We start from the raw sequence: 12,583 nt of genomic DNA on the forward strand, positions 1-12,583 counted from the left end.
GATTGTAGTTTCCTCAGGAAGTCAGTGGTGTCTTGAAGATAGCTGGGAGTGCTGGTAGCGTAGGGCCTAAGGGGAGAGTCCACATAGTCAGACAATCCTGCTGTTAGGGTGCCACTGCCTGAGATGATGGGGCGTCCAGGATTCCCAGGTTTATGGATCTTGGGAAGCAGATAAAATACCCTGGTCAAAGTTCTAGGCATGTGTCTGCACAGATCTATTCCTGTGCTTTTTCAGGGAGTTTCTTGAGCAGATGGTGTTGTTTCTTTTGGTAATCCTCAGTGGGATCAGAGGATAATGGCCTGCAGAATGTGGAGTTAGAGAGCTGCCTAGCAGCCTCTTGTTCATATTCCAACTTATTCATGATGACAACAGCACTGTACTGACAGCACTGGACCCATGAAAAAGCCACCCTTGAGGGATTCCACCATGATTTCAACAATTTTCATCCCACCATCAACCTCAGCCTAGACCAATCCAGTATGCCAACATTTTTATGGCTGACTTAGAACAACGCTTCCTCAGCTCTCGTCCCCTAATGCCCCTACTCTACTTGTGCTACACTGATGACATCTTCATTGTCTGGACCCAGAAGTCACCTACTATGGGACAGGACAGGCCCAACAAAGAAAATAACAGAACGCCACTAGCTGTCACCTTCAGTCCCCAACTAAAACCTCTCCAGCGCATCATCAAAGATTTACAACCTATCCTGAAAAATGATCCCTCACTCTTACAGATGTTGGGAGACAGACCAGTCCTCGCTTACAGACAGCCCCCCAACCTGAAGCAGATACTCAACAGCAACCACACACCAAACAACAGAATCACTAACCCAGGAACCTATCCTTGCAATAAAGCCCAATGCCAACTCTGTCCACGTATTTATTCAAGTGACACCATCATAGGACCTAATCACATTAGCCACGCCATCAGGGGCTCGTTCACCTGCACATCTACCAATGTGATATATGCCATCATTTGCCAGCAATGCCCCTCTGCCATGTACATTGGCCAAACCGGACAGTCTCTGTGCAAAAGAATAAATGGACACAAATCTGACATCAGGAATCATAACATTCAAAAACCAGAAGGAGAACACTTCAACCTCTGTAGCCACTCAGTAATAGACTTAAAGGTGGCAATTTTGCAACAAAAAAGCTTCAAAAATAGACTCCAACGAGAAACTGCTGAGCTTGAATTAATATGCAAACTAGATACTATTAACTTGGATTTTAATAGAGACTGGGAGTGGCTGGATCATTATACATATTGAATCTATTTCCCCATGTTAAGTATGCTCAAACCTTATTGTCAACTGTCTAAATGGGCCATCTTGATTATCACTAAGTTGTTTTTTCTCCTGCTGATAACAGCTCATCTTAATTAATTAGCCTCTTACTCCAGTTTTTCATGTTCTCTGTGTTTGTGTATATATATCTTCTTACTACTTGTTCATAAATTCATAGATATTTAGGTCAGAAGGACCACTATGATCATCTAGTCTGACCTCCTGCACAACGCAGGCCACAGAACTTCACCCACCCACTCCTGCAAAAAACCTCTCACCTATGTCTGAGCTATTGAAGTCCTCAAATCGTGGTTTAAAGACTTCAAGGAGCAGAGAATCCTCCAGCAAGTGACCCGTGCCCCATGCTACAGAGGAAGGTGAAAAACCTCCAGGGCCTCTTCCCATCTGCCCTGGAAGAAAATTCCTTCCCAACCCCAAATATGGCGATCAGCTAAACCCTGAGCATATGGGCAAGATTCATCAGCCAGATACTACAGAAAATTCTTTCCTGGGTAACTCAGATCCCACCCCATCTAATATCCCATCACAGGCCATTGGGCCTATTTACCATGAATATTTAATTACCAAAACCATGTTAACCCATCATACCATCTCCTCCATAAACTTATCGAGTTTAATCTTAAAGCCAGATAGATCTTTTGCCCCCACTGCTTCCCTTAGAAGGCTATTCCAAAGCTTCACTCCTCTGATGGTTAAAAACCTTCGTCTAATTTCAAGTCTAAATTTCCTGGTGGCCAGTTTATATCCATTTGTTCTTGTGTCCACATTGGTATTGAGCTTAAATAATTCCTCTCCCTCTCCGATATTTATCCCTCTGATATATTTATAGAGAGCAATCATATCTCCCCTCAACCTTCTTTTAGTTAGGCTAAACAAGCCAAGCTCCTTGAGTCTCCTTTCATAAAACAAGTTTTCCATTCCTCGGATCATCCTAGTAGCCCCTCTCTGTACCTGTTCCAGTTTGAATTCATCCTTCTTAAACATGGGAGACCAGAACTGCACACAGTATTCCAGATGAGGCCTCACCAGTGCCTTGTAGAACAGTACTAAAACCTCCTTATCCCTACTGGAAATACCTCTCCTGATGCATCCCAAGACCGCATTAGCTTTTTTCATGGTCATATCACATTGGCGGCTCATAGTCATCCTATGATCAACCAATACTCCAAGGTCCTTCTCCTCCTCCGTTACTTCTAATTGACGCATCCCCAGTTTATAACTAATATTCTTGTTATATTAATCCCTAAATGCATGACCTTACACTTCTCACTATTAAATTTCATCCTATTACTATTAGTCCAGTTTACAAGGTCATCCAGATCCTCCTGTAGGATATCCCTGTCCTTCTCTAAATTGGCAATACCTCCCAGCTTTGTATCATCCGCAAACTTTATTAGCACACTCCCACTTTTTGTGCCAAGGCCAGTAATAAAAAGATTAAATAAGATTTAAGGTCCCAAAACCGATCCTTGAGGAACTCCACTGGTAACCTCCCTCCAGCCCGACAGTTCACCTTTCAGTAGGACCTGTTGTAGTCTCCCCTTTAACCAATTCCTTATCCACCTTTCAATTTTCCTATTGATCCCCATCTTATCCAATTTAACTAATAATTCCCTATGTGGCACGGTATCAAACGCCTTACTGAAATCTAGGTAAATTAGATCCATTGCATTTCCTTTGTCTAAAAAATCTGTTACTTTCTCAAAGAAGGAGATCAGGTTGGATTGGCATGATTTGCCTTTTGTAAAACCATGTTGTATTTTGTCCCATTTACCATTGACTTCAATGTCCTTAACTATCTTCTCCTTCAAAATTTTTTCCAAGACCTTGCATACTACAGATGTCAAACTAACAGGCCTGTAGTTACCCGGATCACATTTTTTCCGTTTCTTAAAAATAGGAACTATGTTAGCAATTCTCCAGTCAGACGGTACAACCCCTGAGTTTACAGATTCATTAAAAAGTCTTGCTAATGGGCTTGCAATTTCATGTGCCAATTCCTTTAATATTCTTGGATGAAGATTATCTGGGCCCCCCGATTTAGTCCCATTAAGCTGTTTGAGTTTCACTTCTACCTCTGATATGGTAATATCTACCTCCATATCCTCATTCCCATTTGTCATGCTACCATTATCCCTAAGATCCTCTTTAGTCTTATTAAGGACTGAGGCAAAGTATTTGTTTAGATATTGGGCCATGCCTAGATTATCCTTGACCTCCACTCCATCCTCAGTGTTTAGCGGTCCCACTTCTTCTTTCTTTGTTTTCTTCTTATTTATGTGGCTATAGAACCTTTTACTATTGGTTTTAATTCCCTTTGCAAGGTCCAACTCTACTTGACTTTTAGCCTGTCTCACTTTATCTCTACATGTTCTGACCTCAGTAAGGTAGCTTTCCTTGCTGATCCCTCCTTTCTTCCACTCCCTGTATGCTTTCTGCTTTTTTCTTAATCACCTCCCTGAGATGCTTGCTCATCCAGCGTGGTCTACAGCTCCTGCCTATGAATTTTTTCCCCTTTCTTGGGATGCAGGCTTCCGATAGCTTCTGCAGCTTTGATTTAAAATAATCCCAGGCCTCCTCTACCTTTAGATCCATAAATTCTTCAGTCCAATCCACTGCCCTAACTAATTTCCTTAATTTTTGAAAGTCAGCCCTTTTGAAATCAAAAACCCTAGCTGCAGATTTATTTTTGTTAATCCTTCCGTTCAATTTGAACTGAATTAGCTCATGATCACTTGAGTCAAGATTATCTCCTACAACCATTTCTTCTGTGAGGTCCTCACTACTCACGAAAACCAAATCTAAAATGGCATCCCCTCTAGTCGGTTCAGCTACTACTTGATGAAGGAATCCATCAGCTATCACATCTAGGAAAATCTGAGCCCTATTATTATTACTAGCACTCGTCCTCCAGTCTGTATCTGGGAAGTTCAAGTCTCCCATGTTCACAGTTTCCATTACTATTTACTTTATTAAAAACATGAAAAAGGGCTCTATCCATATCCAAATTAGATCCCAGCGGTCTATAGCATACCCCAAGCACTATCCCAGGGGAGGCTCTAATAGCTTTCTTCCCCAATGTAATTTTTGCCCAGATGGACTCGGTCTTATCCATTCCATCGCTTCTTATTTATTTACATTCTACCTCATCATTGATATACAATGCTACTCCACCAACTTTACCTTTCTTTCGGTCTTTCCTAAACAGCACATACCCTTCAATACCTGTACTCCAGTCATGACTACTATTCCACCATGTTTCTGTTACCCCTATAATATCTGGTTTCACTTCCTGCACCAGTAGCTCTAGTTCCTCCATTCTGTTACCTAGGCTCCTCGCATTGGTGTACAAACATCTTAATTTTTGCTGTTTGGCCTCACTCACATTCTGTACCCTATTAGGCACAGTCATTCTACAGCCAGTATAACCTATTAGACTGGTATCTACACTGCCCTTCCTCCTTATATACATTCTCCTACCCACAGCTGTATCCTCTCTTACTTCGTTTTCTTTCCTCTCAATGCTAAAATCCAGCATGGAGATCATCTGGACATCTCCCAACCACCTCCCCCAGATTCCTAGTTTAAAGCTCTCTTAATCAGTTGCGCCAGCCTCCATCCTAGAAGTCTATTTCCTTCCCTACTCAGATGAAGTGCATCCCGAGAGATCTGTTCTCTGTCCATGAATGCTTCCCAGTGGCCATACATCCCAAAGCCCTCCTTATAGCACCACTGCCTAACCCATCTGTTGACAGTCATAATCTTTTCACACCTTTGTTGCCCTTCTCTAGGAACAGGCAAAATCCCACTAAAGATCACCTGATCCTCAATTTCCTTTAGCGTCTTCTCCAGTCTAGCATAGTCTTCCTTAATACTTTCCAGCAAGAATCTAGCCGAATCATTTGTTCCCACATGAAGGATAATTAAGGGATTCTTTCCTGCTCCCTTTAGGATCCTTTTCTACATCCCATCTACATCCCGTATCTTAGCACCTGGAAGACAGCACACCCTCCTATTCTCTGGATCAGCTCTGGTTACAGGCCTGTCTATTCTTCTTAGTAAAGAGTCCCCGATCATATAGACCTGCCTTTTCCTGGTGACGGTGCTATTCTCCAGTCTATCCCCTGTTCCCTCTGGCTATAAGTTCTTTCCATTCCTATTCTCCCTTGTAATCCTCTTCAACCCATCCTGTATCCTCCTGGGGCTCATATTTGGTGTAGTCTCCATTAACTCTTCCCCTTTTCCTATAGGACTAGCCGCTCTTCTCTTCTTCCTTGCCCTTCCATCTTCAGTGATTACCTGAGCCCCTTCTTCATTTTCCAACTCTGCAAACCTATTCTTGAGCTCTATTTCTCCTTCACTAGCCCGTCTTTTCCTCTGCCTGGTTCTTTTAGTCACATGTTTCCACTGACCACTTTCCTCACCCCGTCTCCCCTCAGAATTCCCCAGTCCTGCTTTCATCTGCAAGTCTGAGCTTTTCCCTCCAGATACCTCATATCTTTGCTCCATAATCTGCTCAAACCCCTTCCTAAACTCAACCAGACTTTCCACCTGCATCTTTTCCTCCATCAGCTCTATCAGACGGCATTTCATACAGACAAAACTTTTACCAGGTACTCCCTCCAGGATCATGTACATACCACAGCTTCCACATCCAGTCATCTTCATTGTGTCTTCCACTACATGGGTCACTCCCACTGCTGCCTCTGTATCTGTCATAGCCTTCCCACCTAAACCCTGTTAATCTGGGAAACACAAACAACACCAAAACACCACCACCCACAGCACAAACAAACCCCAAACAAGCACCACAAGACAAATTCCCATTCAAACGCCCCTGTTTACAGCTCCGTTGGCTAGCTCCTGTGCCGCTGCCTGACTGGCTGGCTACCTTTTAGGACCCCTAGTCAGAGAAGCCCCGCCTCCTAATCAGGGCTCAGCTTCTCTCCCAGCACGAAGCCCCTACAAGCCTCTACACGTACAAATACTACAAATACAAAGCCAAATACAAATACCTTCTCCTCCAACAGAACTCCCACTCAAACTCCCCTGTTTACAGCTCTGTTTGCTAGCTCCTGTGCCGTTCCATTCTACGCATCCAATGAAGTGGGCTGTAGCCCACAAAAGCTTATGCTCAAATAAATTTGTTAATCTCTAAAGTGCCACAAGTACTCCTTTCAGAGTAGCAGCTGTGTTAGTCTGTATTCGCAAAAAGAAAAGGAGTACTTGTGGCACCTTAGAGACTAACCAATTTATTTGAGCATGAGCTTTCGTGAGCTACAGCTCACTTCATCGGATGCATTCAGTGGAAAACACAGTGAGGAGATTTATATACACACAGAACACGAAAAAATGGGTGTTTATCATGCACACTGTGAGGAGAGTGATCACTTAAAATGAGCTATTACTAGCAGGAGGGGCGGAGGCTGTTTTTTTTAGTAATTAGTAGCTCATTAAGTAGATATGGTCCAAATGTGGAGGCCAAAATCTGCATTGCAAAAAGTGTTAGTGTCCTTAGTTGCACTTCTCACCCCCTAACATTACCTATTGTCCAGGTTAAAACAGACCGTTTGGGGAAATGGCTCACCAAAAAAACAACAAACAGAAAAACCCAATAAAAACAAGAATTCAGGGTTTCTCAGTTGCTTTTACCATATTCTTCAGAGTAATCATGTTCATGAACTACCAAGCCCTTACAGTTGTAACATTAGCTTGCACAGTGTGAATTAATGTAATGTTGTCCAAGTCTGCAGCCAGTCAGTAAAAAACAAACAACAGCACCAAAAAGTGTCAGATTTCCCCACCAGCATTTATCCAAGTGAGGTGATACTGTGAAGGCTAATTAAGGCCATTTAAATCCCAACTATTAACCCTTTCCTTGCTGTATGCTCTGTTTAGCTCGAAAATTTGTCTCGCACCAACAGAAATAGGTCCAGTACAAGATATTACCTCAACCTCACCACCTTGTCTGTCTACCTTTCCTTACTGTCATGCTAGAAACATCCAACTAATAATCATGGGGGGTGAGGGGGAGATACTTAGCACACATCCTGTGACTCCCTCCATCAACTGGAAGCAATTCCAATAAGGTTGCAGATTTTGAACAGGTTAAGTACTGTAGTGAAATATTCTGAACAAATGAGACGTTTGCTACTACCTTAAAAATTATAAATAGCATCTATCATGTCACATAAAACATGCTGGACTCCTGCAGTGCCATTAGAGATTGTCTGGAATATCTCTAAAACATGATCCTCGAGCAGCCATGGCATCTCATCTTAAAAAAACCTAGTATTTAGAATGGCCCCACATTGTTAAAATAGGATGCACCAACTAGAAAAATAAAAAAAATTCCTGCAGAAATTAAACAGATTTTGCTAAGTCTCCACAGATTTGTACTGTCCTTCCTGCAATGCTTAAATGAATTACTACTGAGAAGCCTGGCAAACCTCCTAAATTTGGAAGACATCGGTTCACATGATCGGAAATTGCCCTATGTTTTATTTAGATTCTTCAACACAATTTCCAGTGCACATAAGGCCAAAGTAGTTTGGTTTATCTTTATGACACTGGCTTACGTTAGTGTTAGTATTCTTTCAACAAATGTTCAAATATAAGAATAGCTGACGTTTATAGTTTTATTTAAAACCTGAAATTAAGTCCTCATTTGAAATATTGATTCAATTTCAGCAGTAGAGTTTGGAGAGGGTGAAAACTTATAATCCTACTAATTCTTAAATTTATCTAAATGAGCTCACAATTACCTCATCCGCAGAGACACCAAGCCTCAACATTCATAAAATAAACAAAACTAGCGTCTGTGCGGATTTCGCTGTATACTCCAGAAGTTAGGGGATTTCTTAAAATATTTTCTAATCCTTGTGGTTCAGAGGCACATCTTCAGAGGCAACATTGCATCCATCCATTTACATGCTGAGCCAGACATACTGAAACAACTCAAGTGCCAATGTTACCCAATTTTTTTAATGGGGTGTAAACGATGAAGCTTAATTATCAGTACCTTTCATATTCATTGAATTGTGGAATCAGCCTGGCTGAGCAGAATTTGAACTTGGTGCCATTCATATTTGGGACTAGAGCTGGTGCCAGAGGAGGAGGAAAAATATCAAATCATGAGATTTTTTTTGGAGCTGTATTCTCTCTTCACCTCTTCCTTAACAAAGGTGCCAGCTATAACCCCACATTCATATGGCACAAAGTTCAAATTCCACATAGCCAGTCTGATTATAGGAATATAGAAGAATCTAATCAAATCTCATCTACTCCAACCCTATCAACAAGGACTATTCTCTACAGAGTTTTCTAGTGTTTTGTCCAATTACAATTTAAATACTGCAATTGATGGGATATCCATCATTTCTCTTTCAAAAATTATTCAACTGTCTAGTTGTATCTCACTGTCAACGTTTTCCTTGCTTCCTGTTCCGGACTTTACATTCTCTTCACCAACCTGATCCAATCCAGTTTGTGGTCCTCTCTAATCCTTCCCAAACCAATCTTATACCTCATCCACACAAGAGACACAACATGGACAATTGCAAAGATTTCTAACCCCTGACTCCAGTATGCCTCAACCTTGACCTAGAAGTACCAACGCAAGTGCTGAAGTGGGGGAGGGGGGGAGAGGGGCGGGCGTAACTTCAGTCTTCATAACCATTCAAACACTTGCCTTCAATTTTGAGTCTACCAATAAGGAATCCCAATTAGTATCAACTGCAATGGTTATTTGGGGGATTTAGCTACCTATTCTCTAGACTTTACTATGACCACAAATTCATAAGCTTCCAGAAAAACTTGTGGTCACTACTTACCTGAGCTAAACTGGATACTTTTTAATACTAAAATGAACCTCCACATGTCTATCTTCCAAAGCATGCATATAGATAGCTTAGAATAGAGGGGAAAACTGAAAAATAGTAGTGAAAGCCCAGAAAGCGGTCTACTCTACATCAGTAAACCTCAGATGTTCAAATACTGAAGACAGAATTTGATCATTTTATTCATCATACATCAATATTCTCTGCTCACTCAAGAATGACATATCCGCAAGCAATAAAAAGGTCAAACTATCAAGTTTAAAAACAGTCCTGAGTATAGATACTGTATAATGGCCAACTCCCTGTCTTTCCTCATGATTTACATAAAAATAAATTTAATAAATCAAGTTATATTGTTGCTACAGCCATTACTTTTCCAGTTGCTTGAGTTAGAAAGAGCTGCCTCTAAAAAGAGCTGACAGTGAATGAGGAAAAAAAAAAAGTCAAACTGCACTGTAATTTCACCAACATATCAAGAATTTTGACAGAAATCAGTAAATATTCTCCATATCACTATTCTGATTATATACCAAAATAAAAATCAAATTCTGTTGTCAAATGTCACCTTCAAAGGATGTGTATATTTTTGTTGACATATCTGTGAACTAATTCAGTATAAATTCTGTGTTTTGCAAGTGCCCCAAACACAAAGTTTAGCAGAATAGTTGATAGTTGATTTGAAATAAGAAATCTCAAGTTTCAAAGTCAAATCCTCTGCCCCTTTTCCAATCTTGTTAAAAAAGATCTTGTATAACACAGTAGATTTTGCAACAAGATACCAAAATTTTGATCACTCAGTATCAGACCACAGGACTATAGTTTGTATTTTACTGGATGTTGTAGAAATGATGATTGGGAATCAAAGAACAAAAGAATTTATTAAAAACAGAATGACCTCTAAGAACCTAAATGTCATTTTTGTTTGTATAAAAAAAGGGGGGGCACTTAGAGACTACTGACCCTTAAAGACATAGAAAGGGGGGGCAGAGAATGTGGGAGGAAATAGGGTACAGTTATATCCCTGATGTATTGCATATCCACCTTAGTTGTTATGGAAGGATATAATTAACCTGCTCTCCTGAAGGCTAAAGGGGGGTGGGGGAGAGAACCTCTCCCACACGAAATGACATTGATACTTAGCTATTTCACAAGGTTAACTAATAGGCAAATACTAACCAGTCTGCAAATATATTCTCTTGTAGCAAACTATTTACCACCAGCAAGCTACATTTTCTGCTGTTTAACATACCTATGAGCTCCCAGAAGCCAAGATGTACGATCCCTTTCTGAGCTATGCAGAATGAAGCCTGGAGAGAAACTGAACACTACTGCAATAATAAAGGGTAGAAATGCAGTGTGGAAGCATGACTAATCTGTGATTGAGTATCTCCCACCTACAGTATCTCCTTCGCAGTGTCACATTTTTACAGTACAGACACATTTTGCTGATGAAACCACATCACATGAGGGAAGTAACTATAAGATTACTGCAGAGCCATCCTACTCAGGTAGAAAGGGCTCAAATTAAGTGAAAAGGACCACGAAGTTAATTTAGATGCCAAAATAGTTGCCCACTGCTGTCCATTCTTTCCTTTGAAGAGGCTGGTATTGGTTCTAAAGTCCATGATTATATTGCTGTGAAATCAGCTGGGGGAAAGGTGTGACAGTCATTTAAAGCAGATTTTTCCTAATTTAAAATAAAACACTCCCCCCCCCGCCCAAACAGAAGTGCCACATGCATTGCTAGCAAGGGGCACGCTGCTTGTATGACATGCAGTAAGGATGGGGAGTCGGACTGGCCACCTCTCCAAACAAAAGGCGCAGGCGAAGAGACAGGATGGTCAGCAACACCAAGCCAGCAGTGCGCTCCCCCCGCGGAATACAGCCAGGAAGAGACAGGAAACTTTTGGGGGCTGCTCCAGGGCCTCCCGCCTGGGTCACGGAACAGGACCTTAAGCCACGGTCAAAGCAGGCGACCGCACGTGGGGCTTACAGGGGTGCAATGAGCCCCCGGCCAGACGTGCAGGGAGAGGGGAAAGCACCAAGCGGGACCTGCCGAGCGGAGGGAGGCTGCACGGTAACCAGCGCCAAGCGGTACCTGCAAGAGCGGGGGAGGGGGGCACAACACAACAGCCTCAAGCGGGGCTCGCCAAGGGAGGGGGTAGGCGCAAGGCGGCCAGCCCCAGGCGAGCGAGGTTTTACGAAGCCGCCCATCACCGCTGCGTCGGGGGGGCGGGGGAGGGGGGCGCTCAGCAGCCAGCACCAGACAGGACCTGCCGGGGCTGGGGGGGGGGGGGGGGCGAGCCAAGGGGAGCAGGCGGGCCTGGCCAGCAGCCCCTGCCTTTAACAACAGCCCCCGGAGCGGTGCCGGCGGCCGCAGCGCTGAGAGGGGGAGCGGGGCTCCGGCCGCGCCTGCCCGGGCAGCGCCCCCAACACAATGTGGCCCCCCTGGAGACCCTCCCCCGGCAGCACAAAGCGCGCCCGGCCCGCACCCACCTCGAGCGGCGCCGGGCGCCCCCAGGGTTTTGGTCACCGCCTTCCACACGTTGCAGCCCAGCAGGCAGAGGAGAAGCGCCGCCGACCTGCTCATTTCCACCCGCCGCCGCCGCCGCAACCGCCGGGAGGGAGGAAGGGACTCGCCGCTGCCCGGAGGAGGCGGAGAAAGCGCCGCATCAGGGGCTGGCCCGCTCCGCGCCTCCCTCCATGTTGCCTTTCGCTGCGGCGAGAGCGGCTGCGGCCCCCCCTGCTATCCCCTGCCGCATCCTGGCCCCGCCGCTGCGTCCCCGCGGCCGGCGCCTCGCAAAGCGGGAGGGGGCGGCAGGGCGCTGCTTATTTATTTATTTGTGTGAGGGGTCCCCAAAGGCTGAGGCAGCCGGGCTATTAACCCTTTCTGCCCCGCTTCAGCAGCCGCGCAGAGCCGGGAGGGGGCTCCACCTGCAGGCCAGCCCGCGGCAGCCAACCCCGCATCGCCCCAGCAGAAAAGCAGGAGATGCCTAGCACAGAGCGGGGCGCTGCTAGAAAGAGTAACAGGGCAACCTGTGGCAGGGGAGACGCGTCCGACAGGCCTGAAGCCCGGCTTTGCCAGCCCTTTCGCCCGAGGAGCTCATCCTCCTTCGAGACATATTACTGCTTGCGAGTTCGTGCAAAGCTCCTATCACCCACCCTCAACCTCCAAGAGCTAGAGCATTTACCTGCCAGCCACTCTCCACTCACTCACTGTATTTGGACCTCCCCCCCCTTTTTTTTCCTTTATAGATATAAAAATGCATCCGGTGTGATGCTTGTTTCTTGTCCACTGGCTCAAGACTAGTATTATTAGATCTTTCCTCATTCCCATCTGCAATCCAGCAGGAAAACAAGAATGTGATGATCGAAGAGCAGACATCAAATATGATAAGTCACACAAAATACCCTTAAATGGCTTCTTGTAACCCAA

General features: G+C 44.2%; 1 protein-coding gene across 3 annotated transcripts in view; it reads right to left on the reverse strand.

Annotated features, from left to right (window-relative positions):
* The window catches only part of FAM171A1 (family with sequence similarity 171 member A1), a 136,322-nt gene extending 124,281 nt beyond the window's left edge, over window positions 1–12,041 (reverse strand). For 2 of the 3 annotated variants that reach the window (XM_048838041.2, XM_048838040.2), the window contains exon 1: window positions 11,644–12,041. In XM_048838041.2, the coding sequence (XP_048693998.1) occupies window positions 11,644–11,737 (94 nt within the window). In that variant the 5' untranslated portion in view covers window positions 11,738–12,041. The remainder of the gene's footprint in view (window positions 1–11,643) is intronic. The other variant, XM_048838039.2, reaches the window with a different exon arrangement.
* Between the last annotated feature and the right edge of the window lie 542 nt (window positions 12,042–12,583).

The sequence above is a fragment of the Caretta caretta genome, chromosome 2, assembly GCF_965140235.1.
Source record: "Caretta caretta isolate rCarCar2 chromosome 2, rCarCar1.hap1, whole genome shotgun sequence".
In the NCBI taxonomy this organism is placed as follows: Eukaryota; Metazoa; Chordata; order Testudines; family Cheloniidae; genus Caretta; species Caretta caretta.